General features: G+C 33.6%; 6 protein-coding genes across 6 annotated transcripts; 2 read left to right on the top strand and 4 right to left on the bottom strand.

Moving 5' to 3' along the window:
• Positions 1-962: 962 nt before the first annotated feature.
• PHO87 (SPX domain-containing inorganic phosphate transporter) lies at positions 963-3,926 on the top strand (the record flags this gene model as incomplete). Its single annotated transcript, XM_041549402.1, has 1 exon — positions 963-3,926. The coding sequence occupies one exon, from the start codon at positions 963-965 to the stop codon at positions 3,924-3,926; it is 2,964 nt and encodes a 987-aa protein (XP_041405336.1).
• A 222-nt stretch (positions 3,927-4,148) lies between these two features.
• On the bottom strand, positions 4,149-5,171 carry RBK1 (putative ribokinase; the record flags this gene model as incomplete). The annotated part of the gene is made up of 1 exon (XM_041549401.1): positions 4,149-5,171. One exon carries the CDS (start codon positions 5,169-5,171, stop codon positions 4,149-4,151), a length of 1,023 nt encoding a protein of 340 aa, XP_041405335.1.
• Positions 5,172-5,779: 608 nt separating this feature from the next.
• RRP43 (exosome non-catalytic core subunit RRP43) lies at positions 5,780-6,982 on the top strand (the record flags this gene model as incomplete). Its single annotated transcript, XM_041549400.1, has 1 exon — positions 5,780-6,982. One exon carries the CDS (start codon positions 5,780-5,782, stop codon positions 6,980-6,982), a length of 1,203 nt encoding a protein of 400 aa, XP_041405334.1.
• Positions 6,983-7,231: 249 nt separating this feature from the next.
• ELO2 (fatty acid elongase ELO2) lies at positions 7,232-8,275 on the bottom strand (the record flags this gene model as incomplete). The annotated part of the gene is made up of 1 exon (XM_041549399.1): positions 7,232-8,275. One exon carries the CDS (start codon positions 8,273-8,275, stop codon positions 7,232-7,234), a length of 1,044 nt encoding a protein of 347 aa, XP_041405333.1.
• A 586-nt stretch (positions 8,276-8,861) lies between these two features.
• SNT1 (Snt1p) lies at positions 8,862-13,259 on the bottom strand (the record flags this gene model as incomplete). The annotated part of the gene is made up of 1 exon (XM_041549398.1): positions 8,862-13,259. One exon carries the CDS (start codon positions 13,257-13,259, stop codon positions 8,862-8,864), a length of 4,398 nt encoding a protein of 1,465 aa, XP_041405332.1.
• Positions 13,260-14,112: 853 nt separating this feature from the next.
• BPH1 (Bph1p) lies at positions 14,113-20,517 on the bottom strand (the record flags this gene model as incomplete). The annotated part of the gene is made up of 1 exon (XM_041549397.1): positions 14,113-20,517. The coding sequence occupies one exon, from the start codon at positions 20,515-20,517 to the stop codon at positions 14,113-14,115; it is 6,405 nt and encodes a 2,134-aa protein (XP_041405331.1).
• Between the last annotated feature and the right edge of the window lie 195 nt (positions 20,518-20,712).

Genomic DNA, 20,712 nt, shown 5'->3' with positions numbered 1-20,712 from the left:
CTGTACCTACCCTACCCTACCGTACAGGCCGCTAGTATAGCAATCATCTTGTGGCAATCTTCAGAAAATCACAAATTAGAACATCAGAGAACTCAGAAACACTCTAGAAACAGAATAGAAAACTCTTTCCACTGGACTAAAACGTTCCCACTCGTTGTCCCCCCACAATAGAAATTGGCAGGAGGAGATAGAAACGTTTCCGCTGGTGACGAAACGGAACGGAGCCACCCACCCGTCCGGTCTTTTGTTATCGATCCTGTTATTTTGCCTCCCCGTGAATTCCGAGGAACCTCACGTAGCAGAGAGAGAAGATTCCGCTCTTATCACTCTGTGTGATCCTCCCCATTGAATATTTATTCGGCTCGCTCATGACGCAAATTGAGAGAGATAGAGGGAAACTCGGTCCAGTAAAGCAAAATCTGTTGTTTATAATATTTCCAAAAACAACGCAATTGAAGCACGCTACACTTACGTGGGGGAGGAGGGAAGAGGTTAAGAGGGCAAAGTATCAAACACCGAATGAGGAAAGACGATATTGCAAGACCATATATCTCTCTGTCACCGGCAGGTAAACAGATAATAGTAAACAGAGTGGATCTGTTTATAATTCTCTATTTCGATTCGATTCGATTCAGTTTTACTTATTATTCAGAACTTCTCAAGTAGTAAGTGGAAGATAATTCTTTCTTTTTCTTTTAGGTTATTGGGCTGAGTAAAGCTTTGCCAACTTTTTAGACTTACTGGTTTTTAAACTTTTCAATAATCGATGACACATCGGTGCTCTAGACATCTTATCTTGGCGTAATTGTTACTTCAAAGATATACCTCTTTTAGTATATATATATATAATAAGAATAATCAAGCAAGGTAGTGGATTCCATACAAAAATAATCACCCAGGGTTTTCGATTTAAAGAAATAGACCAGTGTTTATTGGAAATCATTTATCCACAAGATTAAGACATGAGATTCTCTCATTTCTTGAAGTATAATGCTGTTCCAGAATGGCAAAATCAGTATTTGGACTATGTAGAATTAAAAAATCTGATATATACTCTACAGGCTGACGAAATTAAACAAAATGGCGGTATATTAGGTGATGAATTTAATAACGCAACTAATAATATTAATGGTGCTGCAATTGATGTTGATGAAGACGGAAATCCAATTGGAAGCTCATCGAGGGCTGACAATTTGAAGAATAGAATAAGAAATACTTTTTTTAGATCTTCTAAGAAGAACAAAAATAATAAGAATGATAATACTAATACCAATGACGATGATATTGCTGATAAAGATGATCAATCAAAGGTGGAAAAGGGCCAAATTACTGAAGAAACATACGAATTAGAAACATTTGATAACACATCAAACATTAATAATAATAACAAGGGTACATCTAATAGTAAATACACTCCGGAGAATACGGATAGTGGAGGTAAGAAACTAACAAACCCATTCAATAAAAAATTGAAAGTAAATATATTTGATAGAAAACGTCATTCTTCTACGTCTTCCGCCTCATCAAGTGATGAGAGAACATTATTTAGCCCATATGATTCTTTTGTCAATAAATTACAAGATGAAAGGACTAAAATTGATGATTTCTATCAAAGACAAGAAGCTAAATTCTATGAAAGATTTAATTCCTTGAAAAAGGATCTGGATCAAGAAGGTGTAACAACTTTTAATGAAACTTTCAATCCAGTAGAGAGTCCTCAAAGAGCTCATATACCGTCTCGTTCACAGAGTGGTACCGTGCCCACAGATACAATAAACCAAGTTCTTTCTCATAAGACTAATTCCTTCGATTTACATAAATCAAGCGAGTTTTATCTTAGAAGTAGATTCGATCAAAATGATGAAGAAATCTATGATGAGGATGAACTAGAAGATGATGACTTTAACGAATTAGATGATACTCAAGAAAACAGTGCTCTTTTAAATTATTCTCACGTTAATATTAAATCACAAAAACTTTCAATCCTAAAACATTCAATTGTAAACCTGTACATCGATCTCTGCCAATTAAAATCATTTATTGATCTGAATCGTATTGGGTTCGGTAAGATTACTAAAAAATTTGATAAAGTATTACATATGAACACTAGACAAGACTTGATCCTAAGTGGTGAGTTCTTCAAGTCAACATACGTTTTCCAACATGATACATTAAACGTTCTTAATGAAAAAATCCATTCGTTAATTGAGTTTTATTCTTTCATAACACACAGACCAAATGAAATTGACACTTGTAAGGCAGAATTGAAGTCATCTCTTCACGACCACATAGTTTGGGAGAGAAGTATTACTTGGAAGGATATGCTAGGCCTCGTATCTCAAGATAAAAATATTATGACCGACATGGAAGAAGATGAAACTACAGAAAAACATGAGTCAAAACTAGAGATTGATTTTTTTTACTGGAATCTACCAAGAGAGATACACTGGAGATCCATTAATATTGCAAGACTGGGCGTTCCAAAATTATTTTTCACTTTAAAGGCTGCAAAATTAGCATTCATTATTACATTTACAGGCATTCTGCTGGGTGTAAAAACCTTTAATGATCATGTTGAAGGTCGTTGTATGGCATTGGTGGAATGTGTAGCATTCCTTTGGGCAAGTGAAGCAATCCCATTACACGTTACAGCATTTTTAGTCCCACTTTTGACAGTACTCTTTAAAGTTTTAAAAACAACTGATGGGAAGGTAATGGGTGCTGCAGATGCTTCTTCCGAAATTTTATCTACCATGTGGTCGTCGACAATTATGATTCTGTTAGCTGGGTTTACCTTAGGGGAAGTACTTTCACAATATAATATAGCAAAAATCCTCGCATCTTGGTTATTAGCATTTGCCGGTACAAAACCAAGAAATGTTCTTCTAATGGCTATGGGTGTTGTTTTCTTTCTATCAATGTGGATCTCAAATGTTGCCTCTCCAGTTTTGACATATTCTTTACTAGCACCTCTGCTTGATCCTCTTGATGCTGACACCCCGTTTGCTAAAGCTTTAGTAATGGGAGTTGCACTTTCTGCAGATATCGGTGGTATGGCTTCACCAATTTCGTCTCCACAAAATATTATTTCAATGGACTACTTAAAACCTTACGGGATTGGATGGGGTCAATTCTTTGCAGTAGCATTACCATGTGGTATACTTGCAATGCTATGTTCATGGGGTTTAATGTGCTTGACTTTCAAGATCAATACTACAAAACTAGAGAAATTTACACCGATTAGAACTAAATTGACATTGAAACAATATTATATAGTTTTTGTTACATTAGGTACAATTTTATTATGGTGTGTAGAAGGTCAAGTGGAAGGTGCCTTTGGTTCCTCTGGTCAGATAGCAGTTTTGCCAATCGTATTATTTTTTGGTACTGGATTGTTGTCTACAAATGATTTGAATACATTCCCATGGTCGATTGTTATCCTTGCAATGGGTGGTATTGCTCTAGGTAAAGCAGTTTCTTCCTCAGGTCTACTAGTCACAATTGCTACTGCCTTGCAAAGGAAAATTCAAAATGATGGTTTATTTGCAATCTTGTGTATCTTTGGTATCCTGATGTTAGTTGTTGGGACATTTGTTTCTCATACTGTTAGTGCTATCATTATTGTTCCATTAGTTCAACAAGTTGGTAATAGTTTGGCCGATCCGAAGGCTGCGCCAACATTGGTGTTTGGTTGCTCATTATTGGCGTCCTGTGGTATGGGTCTTGCATCTTCAGGGTTTCCAAATGTTACTGCCATATCGTTAACTGATAAAAAAGGAAATAGATATCTGGATGTGCTTACATTCTTATCTAGAGGTGTTCCTGCTTCATTGTTTGCATTTCTCTGCGTTATCACTGTGGGTTATGGTATTATGATCTCTGTTTTACATGGAAGTACAACTGCCATTACAGCAACTTCCTCATGATTTAAGTTTAAAGATTTGGTAGTTACTATGTTTCGTAGTGCCATATCTATTCCTTTTTTTTTGGCATATTTGTTACATAATTTCATATAATTGGATGTGGATTTAGTGTTCAATTGTTATATTTACATACATAATATTATCTTATCTTCTCCGTTTTTTTTAAAAACAAACAATGCATAGTTAATTAATTCGATAGAAGGTACAAAAATATCATCAATATAATTATTTTAGGTTTGAATTCATGTTCGAAACCACATCAGGATAGTATGGGATACTTTCTGCTGCTCCTGGGGTTTGTATAGTCAAAGAACTTGCAAATGTACTAAATTGAATAGCTTGCTTCAAAGATTTACCTTGATATAGCTGTGTAACAACACCTCCTAAAAATGTATCACCAGCACCTGTAGTGTCAACAACTTTTTCTACTTGGATCGCAGGTAAATATTGCACTGTCTGGTTTTCTGCAGAAGAAAATAAAACACCTTGTGAACCCAATGTAATAATCACAATCGCTAATTTAGTTGCGTTCATAACGTTTTTTTGAAGTTCTTCACAAATCTTGAAATATGCCTCAACAAAACCATTTTTGATAGATGTTTCGACCATGTCGACATAATTTTGTGGATAAATATTTTTGATAATCTGAAGAGATTCAATTTCATTGACTACTAGAACATCGAATAATGACCAATCCTCTTTTTGTAAAGGGTGAAATGGTGACGGATTATAAACAATTGTGTAGTTTTTCTTGTTTGCGTTAAACCATTTCATCATTGATACAGGATCTGGAATCTCATGCTGAAAGACTATCATATGATTCGATTCACTATCATCATCATTATTAAATATTTTAGCAAGTTCATCATCGGTATAGGTAGTCTTCCCATTAGCACCCTCTGTAATCAGGATTCTATTCTGGCCACTCATTTTCTCCTCTACAAGAATAGTAGCAACACCTGTACTTACATCAGATTGAGTTCCGACATTCGATGTTTCTACATTGTTCTTTTTCAAATAGCCTAGCAATTGTTCACCGAATGCATCCTTACCGACATTGCCTACCATTTGAATTTTATAACCTGCATCTATTTGTTTTAATTTTGAAATTGCAACAGTCTGGTTCAAACCTTTTCCACCTGTGTGTGTCTCGAAAGAATTTGCTTTGAAAGTTTCCCCAGCCTCCGGAATACGATCTGTGTAAGTAACAAGATCATAATTTAACGACCCAATAACAGTAATACCCATAATTCTAGTTTTTAACAGTTATGCCGAACGAATTCCAACACGTTGTCTTTAGCTATCTCTATTATCGTTACGATGGTAAATCTCTTAAATTAAGGTATTGTTCCTTTAAATCCATTGCATCTCGAACGTACAACACCAGAATTATGTGCGATTTAACCCCCCTTTTTTCATTGAAATTTTAGAAATTGTTCAAAGGAACATCAAAATGTAATCAAAAGGTGAACCAATTTGAGTTAAAGAAGTTATGATATGAAATATTTAATTCATCAAACAACATCGAAAGTGTCTTTTGGTTGACATTAAAGCGGCTATCAATGTTGGACTGGAATGTAAACCAAGATGTTACCTAATTAGGTAGTTGTTTCCTATTTTGGACACTTTTTATCTCCCGAAAAGGAAACACGAATACTCTGAAAAATTTTAAGTGAAGAATCTCAATTCTGAAGATGAGCTTTCTCATCTTATTTATAATGGTAAGACATTCAGAAAGCAAAAAAGAGAGAGGAGAGAGAGAGCTCTGTTAATAAGAATAATTTAAATCTTGATATCTACCGAATCATTACAATTAACAAACTAATTCTAAACAACTTGTGCATTAAATTTAAATCATGGCAGACATTAAAGAATCAACCGTTGAAGTACACCCGGTGTCCTTCCCCACGGATATATTAGCTCGTATTTCTCCCGACCTATCCCTTCAAAGACATTTATCTTTGGGATTTAGACCATCCTCAAGAGGATTTGAAGAATTTAGAGACGTTATAATAAATACAGGTGACTTGACACACAATACACAATCTGATGATAGCGCAGTGAAGACACCTTCAAATGACGGTAAACAAGTACTTGGTTCATGTGTTCTAAAACAAGGTGATGTATTTGTTATCACTCAAATTACAGGTGGTATAATTGAAGACATCACTTTGTCAACAAACGATATGGAAATGGAGGAAGATACAGAGTTGTTGGAAATTACTGAAGAACATTCTGATATAACGAAATATTCTTCTGTTTATCCAGTGGTCGAAATAAATAGAGGTAGAATGGGTGCTTGTACTGATGAAGAAATGACAACCTCTCAACGTTTGTATGATTCGTTACTTCACTCACATATATTAACTCAAAATGCATTAAGAGTAGAACCCGGTGTTCGTATAACAAATGAAGATGATTCTGTGAATATCATCTATCCAGATTCCGAAAAGAATAAAGAAATTACAAGTCTTTTAAAGCCTAAGAAGAAGTGGTCTTATGTGTTATATGCTAAGATTGAAGTGTTTGGGAGAACTGGCCCAGTCTATGATATGTGTTGGAACTCACTTATGGCTGCATTACAATCTGTAAAATTACCAAGGACATTCATAGATGAACGTGCCACCGATTTAAAGATGACTGTAAGAGCAAGAGGAAGAAATGCTGTTGTAATGGAGACATATAACCTATTGTGTGATCCAAATGAGAGTACTAATTTACAATTAAGAGAAAATTGCATATCATACGCCTCATCATATGGTGCTATTAATCTGGATCCAGAAGCAGATATTGCAAATTTAGAAGAAACTGATGATGTTGACGCTCCAATGGATGAAGAATTAGAAACTAAGACTGTATTATTGGCAGATATAGATGGAGAAGCTGAAGAAACTTGCATCAAATCAACTATTTCAATAACTGCATGTCCAAACGGTAGATTTAAACAATTTAGTGTCGTAGGTGGTGGAGCCAAGATAACAAAAGAGTTATTAATGAGATCGATTACTCTTTCAAAACAAAGGTCTAGCGATATATCATTAAAAGTGCAAAAAGTTTAAAATATTAATATAGAATGTACTATAATTAGTAGTACTATACGTATTACATTGTGTACCATTTTTGCCCCCAAAAGATATCCATTTATAGAAAATAAGAATAACTAAATATTTTACATTTTTCACTTCAATATACATACATATTATTCCAAGTAATAGTAACAAGAAAAAAAATATTCACAAATAGCCTTTAGAAATATATATATATATATATATATATGCATTATATAGTGATTTATATAACAATTGTAACTAAGTTCTTCTTCTAGCAACTGGAGTTGGAGAAGGAGATGGTGTATTAACGTTACTTAAATCGACGTTAACGTATTCGTTAACTTTAGCAGCAACACCACCATTAGCACGTTTGATGACTCTACTAGTCTTAGTGTCCTTACGCTTGTAAACGTTAATGTAGAAACTGACGAATAGGACCAAATACGAGGAGATGATACCTACACCAGCTAAAGAAGCCATTGTGGAACCGACACAGTCACCACAACGGGGTAAAGTGGTGAAGATCTCAGAGGCAATCTTTTGATAACATGCAAAATAAATGAAACCGATATCCAAGATAAATTGAATGATTTGGAATCTAGTAACCCATTCTTTCCACCAGACCCTAATACCTCTAGCAGCTAAGAAATAATACCAATACATTAAGACGTGAGCACCTAGATTCAAAGTGATTGGAACCCATGAAATGGAAGTAGTACCAATCAATTGAGTGTAACATAGTAAAGCAGTGGCACCATGATGATATGTATGTAAGAATGTTAATTTCTTATGTTTTAGGACCAAATAGACAGTATCAGTAAATTCAATAAATTTAACAATATAGTTCATATAATATAAAGTAACCATAGGTTGAGACCATGCACCAATATTACAAATACTATAATACAAACCGTGACGAACTAACATAGGGGTTAGTTGTTCAATAAACAAAACCAATAGAAGCAAAGAACCAGAAGATAACATCAAGTTATGCAATTGGAACATATGATTGAACTTGAATGGTTGGAAACCTCTTAGAAGTTCTCTACCACCGAAGATCACCAGATAATAAGTGGCAATGGCAGCAGCAACACTTGGTAAAGTACTCAAAGGTAATTCACCTTGGACGAATTCGAATTCATGTGGAATGAAGTTACCATTAGTGATCTTTGTAACAGCAAAATCAAAATTGTTCCATAATGAAATATTAAAGAATGGACGGTCTAAAGTAGGAACATACTCGTTCAATACAGGGTATTGTTCTAAAAGTGGACCAGCATACTCCTGAATAACGTTAGCCATCTTAAATGTAGTAAATATTTATATATCTAGTATTCTTATAGCTGAATACACGATTGTACAGTTGTATCAAAAACCTAACAAAAAAAATAAACAAACACGAAACTTTTATAAATATATATATATATACAATTTAATTGATCACATAAATTTTTTACCTATATACATATATATACTAATACTTCCTTGCCAAATTCCTTGTTCTTAGCAATGCCAACTGATCCTGCAATTGCAGTGTAACGTCCGGTCTGTTCAACAGCCGTCGCCATGTGAATCCAATTGTAAACAAATTCATCAAAAACCATCGAATTCCTCAAAGGTTACACGCCGTCAAATTTTTTTTCCTTTCGCACATTCAGCGTTTGGCTTAACGATATATTTTTTTGGCGACGCAAAATTTTCTGTGTGATAAAATTTTTCGTTCTGGAAGGTTAGAAGAAATCTGGGAGAAACAAGGCCAACGGCTTTAATCACCTGTAACCCGTTGGAATATTCATAATTTGATTTAGAATAGGATGATGATGAGCTTCTGATTGATTACTCGATATATACACCTATACATATAGTCCTTTTAGAAATAATTATTTAATTACTTAGTCTGCGAGGTGTTTTGATTCTGTTGAGGTACAATGGATGCGAGAGTCTCTGGTGCAGACGCAACTGCTGCCAATGCGGCAAGAGGATCATTTGCAAAATTGTAATCAGGAACTGTTAGTTTGGGTTGGCTCGTGGCCTGGTTTCTCTGTGCAGTACCTCGTGAATCACTAAATACCATCGGAGGAAGATTCCTTCTTTGCATGTTCGAGACAGGGTTCAATAACGAAGAAATCGAACTTAGTCTTGGTTGAGAACTCTCGGGCTTAGTATATTGGTTGCGCATGTCTTGAACCACAATATGTGAATTGTTATTACCTAATGTTGGTGCAGATGTTACAACACTGTTACCCATTTGTGCATTGTTTGTAGTCAATGGACTGATGTTTGTAGGTTGTGGAATTGCTCTTGTATTAGATGTAGGAATGACCGAGACTGATTCTTCAGAAGTTGGATTATTTAGGAAATTTCTAATACCTAAATCTGTACGACGATGATGATGACTCTGCGGAAGTGGTGCAATCGTAGATAACATTATTGGAGCAGCGATATTTTTAAGTGGAGGTGTAGGTGTTCTACTACTTATATGTGGCCTATGATTATCAACATTCATTAGATCAGCGATACTCGTACGCGTACCAGATTCCTTCTGCACAATATTAGTAGTATTGTTGTTTTCGTTAGAATGAACGGTAACTACATTATTATGTGTTAATTGATCTGTTGGAGAAACCAATGCTTGTCTAGGTGGTACACCAACAGGATTAGCCGTTGTACCAGAGTTAGGACTCAGTTGAATAGAGGGCAATCTTGGTGGAGGTAATGTTGCAGTAGGTGTACTTGAATTTGAAAATGAATCTTTATTACTTTCCAGAGCAACAAATGCTTGTGGATTTGAACTCTCTGTACTAACAATCCTACGATCAGTTTGATTTGAGAAAAATCCCAGAGCAGGTTTCTGTTGCAAAGGCATACCATTAGATACACCAATTATTGGAGTTTGTTCAGATTGAATTAAAATCTGAGTTTGTTGTACAGAATCCGAACTTCCTGCATTTCTTCTTAAGTCTGTATCCTCAACAATAGCCTTCCAGCCATATTGGGCGGCATTACGTTGATAGTAATTTCTAACCATGGTGGTTGATTTAGTAGCTAATTTTTCTGATATTAAAGACCATTGAGAACCAAATTTTTCTAGTAACTCAGGAAAAGCTTGTGATTCTTTAACACTCCAATAACTTGATTTGTGATCACTAATTATTCTATGTTTCTTTCTCATACTATCTGAATCGTAGTTCTCATCTGCATTGTCTGTGTCAATCATCCTATTGTTTATATCTTCACTTTGATGAATGTTTTCATATGATGGCTCTGTATCTTCTCTTGTAAGTGTTATATCGTGAACTCTCTTTTTTGGGATGATAATTTCTTGTTCCACAGGGTGGGTCGCGACATCAATATTTGGAATAGTTGTCGATTCTATACATTTTTCTGTTGTAGGAACAATTTTTTTTTGTTCAGCATTTTCAGTGACAACACTAGCTTGTTGTAAGGTTGTTTCAACCATTGGTTTGGATGAAATATCAGTGGATTGTTCGACGACCTCTACAGCAGGTGTTTTAACATGTTTTTCTGGAAGTTCTTCAACAGGTTTATTGATATCTTTTTCAACTGATCTTTCAGCAGAGTTTTCAACATTTAGCACAGATTTATTGTCACGCTCTTCAACAGGAAGTTCCCTCGGACCTTCAACAGGTGGTTGTGTTCTAACATTCACAACAACTTCTTCCATCTTTGGGATTTTTCCTTTTTCTTCATCTGAATTTTCCTCGGTTTCAATAGACTCATGTTCAGGTACATTCATGTTTTCTGTTCTATCTTGCACCACTTCGGTTTCAATAACTGGTTCAGCAGAATCAAGTACCTTTTCTTTCTTTTTACGTCTCTTTGTTGCCGCACTACTCTTTCTTCTTTTATTCTTTTGAAGAAGCAACTGTTTGTAATCAACCTTTCTTTTGGTTCTGTAATAATGTAAGACACAATCTTCTGGAGTACGTAGACTACCCATATGATGAGAAATTTTGCCGAACTTTTTTGGATGACTTAAATAACCTTCGAGGAATAGTTCATGTTCATGTTCAGAGAAGTTATCGATACCATCTGTCAGCAATCTGGAGGCCCATTTATCTTTATCCGTAGATAGATTGTTAACATCCTTGAATTTAATAGCAAACCTATTGACTGAATCCAATTCAAGTTCAGGAATTGTTGCTGCAGCTTGGACGTGTTTATAATCAGGATCAATTTGCAATAAAACACTTTCCATCTCTGTATCATCCACAAAGTCTGCTCTATTTCTTCTACGCGATGAATTGGCATTTTGATCATCTAAACGCTTTTCTTCTTTATCTTTTTCGATCTTTTCTTCATCTTGTTTCTGTTTGAATTCTAATTCATTTTTTCTAACCTTCGTATTCACCTCTTCCATACTCTTACAGTCCCTTTCCCATAAATTCTTGAACCCATTATAGTCATTCTTAAGAGATAATAGATGCCTACGATTATATTTATCCACAGATTTTCCAATTGACTGCAATCGAGCTCTGATAACATCTTTGTAACGCTCCACGTTGACCTTAAAAAATGGAAACTCTTTCAAAGTCCTAATTGGTCTTTTTAAAAGATATTTTTGTTTCGAAATTCTATAGCTCCTATCTCTGTTTTTGAGTTCCCAGAATTTGGTTTCTACTCTATTCAATGGAAATATACATGACTTTTGCTCGGGAAATTGAACCTTAAATGGACCTGATGTATCAACAATATTCAATTGTTTCATATCGGTTTTTAACATCGAAGGATCACTGACATATTCATATACGGATTGTAATACCACTTTATCCTTCTTTTCAATTTCATTTTTAGTTGGTTCTAATTTATCGAGGATAACGTTTTCCATTTCTGGAAGTTTAATATCAGAGGGTATATCTTCCTCATCTTTTTCTAATGATGTAATCTCCGCGGTAACTTCTTTCTTTAGTTCAACGGTCCATAGATCGTTATTCTTGACATTCTGTTCTTTTAGCTGATAATTTGTTGCTGCAGAAGGTAACGTGACACCTAGCTCACTTATATTTTCTTCCGTGTCATTATCATCAACTGAGCTTAATGGTGTATTTGTTCTACTTCTTTTCAAATCAAAATTTTTATTTCCTGCGGAAATATGTGTTGTAGTTTCCCTTGTTGTCTGTGGTACGGAATGTATTAAACTTGATCTTGGTGATAATTTAGAACTCTTTTTATGATCCACAGTATTAACTTCTTTATCATTCTGTTGTTTTACACTTGAATCAGTAAAATGCTCATCACTTAGGATTGATTTAGAGTTGAACCTAGTTGAACTTATAATTGGGTCATTACCAATCATATAATTCGATTGTTTATTTGGGGTTCCTCTCCAAAAATTTGTTCTACGATTTTGATATTGACTACTTGAATAACTATCAACAGTTGTACCCGAAGTTGCATGTGGTAAATGTGATCTCCATTTATTGCCTCTTTGAAAAAAGGTTGGTGTCGATATGCTATTTGTAGTTGGGAAAGATGGTTTATCTGGTACTGTGGGATGACCTACAATAGCACTATAACTTTTTTCAAATGGAAGAGAATCCATAGATCTTGGTCTATTTCTTTGTGAATTTATGTGTTGTTGTGATTGACTCTTCTGCAAAGTAACAGCATTTGCTGTCACATTAGGAGTGTGTGGATTATATCTACTCGTACTATTCGTTGCTGAATAACGAGATTTATTGTGCGTTGCAGTATCACCTGATGTACCTGTCGGAATAGGTTTATGAGACTGATTAGATAATTGGGTTGGAATAGATTGATGTATTGTTTCATGTGAATCCGAATTATATCTACTAGTATTTGAATGTTTATTACCAGATGGTGTAGTTGGGATTGATGGTACAGCATTATTGTTATTTATCATAGTAGTCGTTGGTTTCGTTACCGGTACTGGAGCAGGGGCAGAAGGAACAGACGAAGTCGACGCAACGGTACTAGATACAGATGCCTTACGACTGGATGGTTGATTATACCTAGACGGTCTACTAACATCATTACTTTTACTCATACTTGTATTATGTGACTCTAATAATGATTGTGACAATGGACTTGTATTGTTCCCGCTGGAATTTGATATACTGTGACTCTTTTTCAAGTTATTAGTCACTGGAACTTCATTTGCAGTTTGAGGTAATGGATAATTATTAGAATAACTATTAGTATAAGGTCTATGAGGGTAAGGACCAGTATGTCTTCTATTTGGATTATTAGAATAATAGTACCTCTTCTTGTCGTTCAACCTACGAGGAGGTGGCGGATAAGCCATACTATTGTTATTATAGTTATGAAACTGGTATGTATTCTTTGTTGGAATTGATTCCCCCAATTTATAAACTCTCTTTTACTCACGATTTTCTGTCAGTGGTTGAATACGAATAGTATTTGCAAATATGATCTCCTGACAAAAAAAAAGGACTCTCACTCACAAACAATAATACACTCAAATACAAATAAATTGTTAAAATAATATATGTATGTATAAAGTTCAGACAACGAGGAGGGGAGAATGAAACTTCAAAATGTATAAGTTCTCTCTTTTAAATTTTTAGAGTAATGTTAAAAGTCAATTAGGCTCCGGTCTAGATTTGACGAAAGACGGTACTAGTATGACTTGTATACGTTCTTCTCTTATTCCTCTTTCGGCAAACTTCTTCAATAGTTGCACCGCTAAAATGAACCTTTGTTACTAAGCTTTTTATTGTCTTTTTAAATTGATTCTTCTCTGTTTTTCCTTTCTTTGTTTCTCTTTAAGACAGAAAATTTTAGAAAAAATAAGAGAAGAAAGTACTCAATTCACTATTTATCATATTTTGTATATTTGATGTAGCGACAACGTTAAGAAACTACCCAAGGTAATGATTATTATGTCTAATTACATCGTCATCTTTGTTTTTCTCTACTGGAGTTTCTGCGAGGTTTTGATGTGATATCGTCAATAGTGACTATCCGGGTAAACAAACGCGAATAACAACAACAAAGTCATCAGGCTTGTTTAAAGGAATCCAACCATGAGTTGACAGAACATTGTATAATGATGAAGCGCAATACTTATTACAATTATAAATATATATATACACAAATGTATATATTTATGCAATTACAAAATTTTGAGTTCATATCTATTTCCAAGTCAATAGTTCTCCATTTGCTGTACCACAGGCTATTTGTAAACTTGTAAGGGTTGGTGCGAATACCCCCGACGTATCATCTTGTGGTATCCTGTACGTGACATCTGTCACAGCCTTTACGGTAGTAATTGGGGACTTACTTTTAACTCTCAGTGTTTTCAAAATTTTTAATTCCCATTCATTACATTGATTTATCGTAAGTTGAAATATTCTTATAGTTCCATCGTTGTATCCTATACATACTATTTCTAATTGATCCAGGTACATATGACCAGCATATGGATCCTGTGTCTTAAAGTCTAAAAATTGGAAACTCGTTATTTTAGATTCTTCTGGAACTTTTATATTGGTGTAATCTAGGGTGTTGATATTGCACATTTTTAATTTATTATTGATTGTTAAGATTAACATTGAACCGTGAAGTAATGAAACAGTCACTAATTTGGCATCCCTATGGACACAACGAATTAATTCATTTGATATCATATCCCATGCAAATATGTTCCCATGAGAATCCAATGTGATCATCGTGTAATATTCAGGGTATATTTGAATCGATACTATGCCGTGAAGATGACCATGCAAGGTGGTCTTGTGAGTTAGTTGAAGGTCAGAAATACCTTTACCACTGATTGTCCACAACTTTATTAGTCCATTGACATCACCTGTAATAAATATACCATTTTCCCATGGTACACAAGCTGTTAATTCACTCAAATGTATATTTCTATATTTAGTACCATCAATTAAAATTGATTCACTACCTATTCTTTCAACCAAATAATCCGGATATTTGCCACTAACATAAAATTTCGAAAATGAATAAGTATGGAATTTCATATCATTAAGATAAACCAAGTATGCCGAGGGATCCAAAAGTTCATTGTTATTTTCAATTCTTGGAATTGTTGTCAATTCCTGTAGAGCAGCAAAATCAAATGCACTGGACTGCAAGACTATCCGTTCAGGATGGGCATCCTGAAATATTTGTAAAGGTGTTTGTCCAAAATTATGGATCATACCAGCGACAGCACGTCTTTCATTTTCATCATCAATCTTTTCCAAATTGATAGCACCAGGATAACTCATCTTACTAAAAACATTAATATGTTCCTCTGCCAATTTACCCTTTTGTTTGTATCCAAAAATTAAATCGATCCATTCATGAAGATGTTTAGAAACATAAGGGCTCTCTAGTGCGCATCTGTTTTTGGCTATAAATATCTTGGGATCACCATTGGCCCAAGGAGGTAGTATTACATCGTTGACGTTTTGTCCTTGCTGGTTCGTGCCAAAATCGTAATTATTAATATTAAGTAGAAATTCAGGAAGAAAATAAAATTCAGGTACTAGTTCTCTCACATCTGTCGTATTTTCCAGAGCTGCTGATCTCCAGGTCCTCGCAATTGAATTAAAAAGACGATCAGGATGTCCAAATGTTCCATCTTGTAATAAAATAAAAGATTCTGTAAATGGTTTCAATCTGATTAGATATGAAGAAACAATCATCGCCGAGGAATAATGTGTACCATAATGGAATGGTGGGGCGAATGGGTCATCTACAGCCTTCAATGCATTAAATCTTTCAATGAAACCCATTTTCCTTTTATCGCCTTGTGCACCCATGGGCTTTGATAAATCTCTAAATGAGTTTTTATTTTCTAAGTCAAGTGTTTCACTTGTATAGTCTGAAATCACCCAAGGAAATACCGGATACTGGGTGAGATCATTAAATGATCGTCCAGCTAGCGTATTTATTACCATCAAGTAATAGAAATTGGAAATTTTACCTTTCCTCCATAAATCTGTAACCTCGAACATATTTTTGTTTTTAGTAGTAGGTGTCATTACGTTAACAAATCTTGTAGTTAAACTTATCTTAGCAATACCATTCTGCGTTCCAATCATGTTGCTTCGATCATTCAATTCTTCCAAAACATGTGCATATAATGGATCCAAAAAATGTGGCTTACTTACCTTGGTTAATAAGCGATACACTTTTTCTCTAATGGAACTCTTTTTGAAGCTAAAAAATAAAGTGGTATTATTATCAAACAATATCTCTAAAGCAACATCTCTAAGTAAAAATGGTCTTTTGGTAACAAAGGCCAGTCGTTCTAATCTCCAACTATTAACCTCAATAGGCTTATTTGATTCCAACTGAGCTGACTCAAAATGATTAATGATCAAACCAATATCGACATCCCTATAAGATTTTGGTACATCATTAATTTTCATTATATTACCTTCGATGTTGGAAAAGTAATAATTGCTCACAAAGTACAAATATTTATGACCAAGAATCAATATACCTTCTCGTAGATCTAATCCAACCACCAGACTTGTATTCCATATGGCTTTTATAGCATCTGAATCTTTTAATATTTTCAAAATTTTTCTGTTTTCATTGTTGAGGTTTAAATTATCGAGCCCATTTTCGTAGTTAGCATTTGTGATATCTTTTCCGAGTGCTACATCGGTTAAAGTTTCCTCATTAAAGTCCCCAATATGATCCCTCCCAGTAACTGCACTTGAAATCAGTAGAGTTTCATCATTACTGTAAGCGTGTGCTGGGAGTAGCTTTCTTCTTGCTCTATTGATATTTTCTACACCATCTAATCTCCATAAAATCTTTGGGGTATTATTATTTTGAACCTCATGTACATGTGTAAAGTTGGTTCTAATCCTATAAAATATATTGGTATAATAATTTGATTCTTCTTCAATATCTGACAGTAAATCAATCATCGCTTTATTACCGGATATAACAAAATTCTTTCTCATGTTTTTGTTCTTTTCTATAAAATCATCATATAGTATATTAATACTATTCTGTAAATATTTTTGGTCTTTAGTTTTGTTGATATATACTTTATCTGAAAGTTTATCACCATCATACGAAAGCCTATTAGACAATATGGAAGCTTCGGACTTACATAAATTCAAAAATCGTGATATTTTGGAATCGTTCAGAAGAAATTCATCAAGAGATAGAATATATGCAAATCCTTCATCTCCTTTAGATTGTAGTAATATTTTAAAGGAATTTTCCAATTCACTTTTATGCATTGGGTCAAGAATACTAATAACATGACTGATATCGTTTTCTTTAAATTTCAGGATTGACCTTATTGTGTGACATACAATAGGAATATAAGTGTGCTCATTTAATTGACATTGGAGAAATATATAATACATTGCTGTCAGAGTATAGCTTCCAATATTACGATTTTTAGAGAATATTATCGAATTACTCGATTCTAAAATGATACAAAATCTACTCACCTCGTTCTTATCCCATTTCAACTGTTTCGTAAGTTGGAGATAAATTATCAAATAAGAGAATTTAGAAAACAGGTGATCAATATCAATATCGTTTTTACTGTTGTGAAAGTTGAAAATACTCATTTTAGGCTTTTTCTGAACACACTGTGCCAAGATATCAAAGGTATCTAGAAGGAACGAAGATTCCACTTTAATTGTCATAAAATAATTTAAAAATATATTTAATAAAGTAACAATGTTTGAATGCACCAATGCCGTACAGGTTGTAATAGTACCATTTTTCAATATTTTATCAAAAATAATCGGAAGAATACTATAAAAAAACGAGAGATCTAAGTAACTATCGTGTGCCAGTTCTTCTTCATCTAACATAATACTTTTGATAGGAAACATTATACTTGTTAATAAATCCTCAAATACTGAGTTAGGTACCACACTTATTGTTTCATAGATCGATGATGCAATGATATTCCGTGTTGTCAATACTGAATCAAAACAGTGACCTTTGTTCTTTGGGCATTCCAATGAAATATGAAGCTGCAACAAAAGTGTTAACATTTTTATTACTTGAGGACGAATAGCATTATTCATGAATGGATATTGAACTGAAGATAAGTTGTTATTTGAAATCTGTAAACAATATTTTTGGGCGAAACAATCTAACCTAGCCAGATTTTTAGAATTTGTATTATTAAATACGATCCAATCTAAGAAAGTAAGACTTAAGAAAATATATTCTGGGTACGTAATGCTGATATGTTTTGGGAGTGAAAAGTAATCATGAGACATTTCGTCTATTGGAAAATCATTCAACCCAACGGAGGATAGAAATAAAGAATAAACAATATCTAAATAATATTGTTCTGGAGAAATTGTAAATATATGCAATAAAAGAAGATTACCGTTACTTTTTGCAAAACTTACAAACAATGCCCTGTTCGAGGAAAATAATCTCGCCAATATCTGCGATGAACGTGTCGGACTCAATCCATGTTTTACCTGCTCGTTCATCAATAATAAGATGGTTCTTGGATGAATAATCTCATTGACTAAGGCCACACAAGCTGCATTTGAATTAACCAATGAAGTTTTCAAGACACTATCAATTAAGCCTTCGCATAAAATACTATTATTAGGGTTTCCATTTTCTAATTCTAGGAAAGAAAAATCTAATATCATTTTCAACTTAGAATGAGACATTCCATGGTATAATATAGGATTTATCATTGAAATAATATCATCATAAAGTAAAGATAATTCAATGGTTGGATTATTGTGAAGGAAAGAGAGCAATCTAGATATGATACTATATTTCAGCAGAATATTCATGTTATGGACAGAATATTTAGATGATGAAATTAGAATGTGTATATGGAAGCATACAAATCTCAATAATTCAAGTTCAGAACTCTTTATCAAATCCTCTTCTGACTTGTAATACCATAAATCAAAATTTAGTATAAGTGTTTCATAAGCATATTCGTTTTTTATTAACAAATTTTCCTGTAATTCATAGTTTGTGCAAAAGTTATTCAGAAAGAGATTCATAAACTGGATTGGGAGGCCATGCAGGTACTTTTTAACACACATATATAAGGTATGACTTAAAATGGAAAACCCGTTTTCAATGGCAAACCAATTTAACAATGTTGGTTCCCTCAATAATATTACTAACTCTTCAGTTCTATCATATATATCGTCCCAATTTTTACTTGATTCAATAGAGTAAATAGTAAATTCAATGTAATTAATTGAATGAAATACTGAAGCAATATTTGAATTATGATAATAATAACATTTTCCAAGGATATCCTCTGAATCATAATTAAATTTACAAAGGAACCAGTCACTACGATACTTTCCAATCAAGTTTTCTATATCTAGATCAATTAGAAGAAATTTAGTGTCCCATATTTTCAATCTATTCAAGAAATCATTATAAGAAGTGTAGCTGGCTACTTCAGAATCTTGATATACTTCCCTAAATATACTTGAATCAATACTGGAGTGGATTCCATTATAATCATATGGTATCATAAATGAGTTTTGATATAGTGGTCCTAATAAGTACATCATCTTTATTACTTCTATTGGGAGTTCAACTTTCCAAACGTAAAGTTTGAATAACTTAAACGAACAAATCATCGACCCTATTGTTAATTCCATCGAATAATTCAATGTTGAAGTTTCACGAAGTAAGATTATACTATTTATGTAATTTCCCTCCGTATAAAAAGTAACTTTCTCATTGCTAATCTCTATGATTAATAAGTATTCTTTTTCTATTTCAAACTCATAATCACATATACTCTCGATCACCCCATTAAAATTCGAAATGGTAAATCTCCCTTGATTAATTTCAAAGAACATTTTATCCCCTAATGATAAAAATCTATTAGAGGCTACATTGCCAAATTCAATATACAACTGTAAAGTTATTGTGTCATCACACAGTAGGTCTATTGGGTTGAGTGGTAACGTTGAGTTTTCAAACTGTAGATAATTTTGTAGCAAAGGGTCTGATACATGGTTCCCTAATGTAGTCAATAACTGATGCTTGAAAACTGCTGAAACTTTATCATAAATATCTACGATCTCTCTTGGCCTACAGTTAAGCGATAATATACTGGCATATAATTCCGTTAGTTGATATTGAATGATAGGGCAATATATGTTAGTTTGGTTACTGGACTGTTTTTTTCCAGATATGTGTTCAAATAATATTGTTTTAATGCTTGGTTGATATGCTAATGCTTGCCTATTGATAAATGAGACATTTGTAAGATATATAATGATTTGTAATGCAATAATATAATCGTTAATCGATGTAGTTGGATATAAACTAAGTAAATTCAGCCAATTGTCAATGCTGGAAAAAATAAAACTATTATCTGTGTTATAAGTAATAAAGAAAGTTATCATAGATTCTTCTACATAGGATTCAAGTTTGGCTATATTGTCAATGGATTCATCCTTGAATGAATAAGGTGAATTTGTCAAAATTATATTTATATTATCCTTGATAGAAGTTTTCCTGTCGTCATCACTTTGGGTCAAAGATAGAATGCTTGAGAGGACATCTAACAATCTTTGGTTATCTATATTCTCCATCAGTCATTTATGTTTTCTGTACAATATTTATTCGATTTAATCTTCACGTTTGTTAACATAAATACCTCTCTAAGAATATCACTTATTTTATGAATTAAAATCGTTTCGATATTTATTATTTTATATTATAACTCTGTATTATTAATTAAATGACTTGATCGAAACCCTTTTTTTCCTTCTTCCCCTTTTCATTTA

The sequence above is a fragment of the Maudiozyma barnettii genome (assembly GCF_903064755.1).
Source record: "Maudiozyma barnettii strain CLIB 1767 genome assembly, contig: KABA2_02, whole genome shotgun sequence".
Taxonomy (NCBI): domain Eukaryota; kingdom Fungi; phylum Ascomycota; class Saccharomycetes; order Saccharomycetales; family Saccharomycetaceae; genus Maudiozyma; species Maudiozyma barnettii.
Note: the sequence above shows the minus strand (reverse complement) of the source record. Positions and strands in the feature narration are given on the sequence as shown.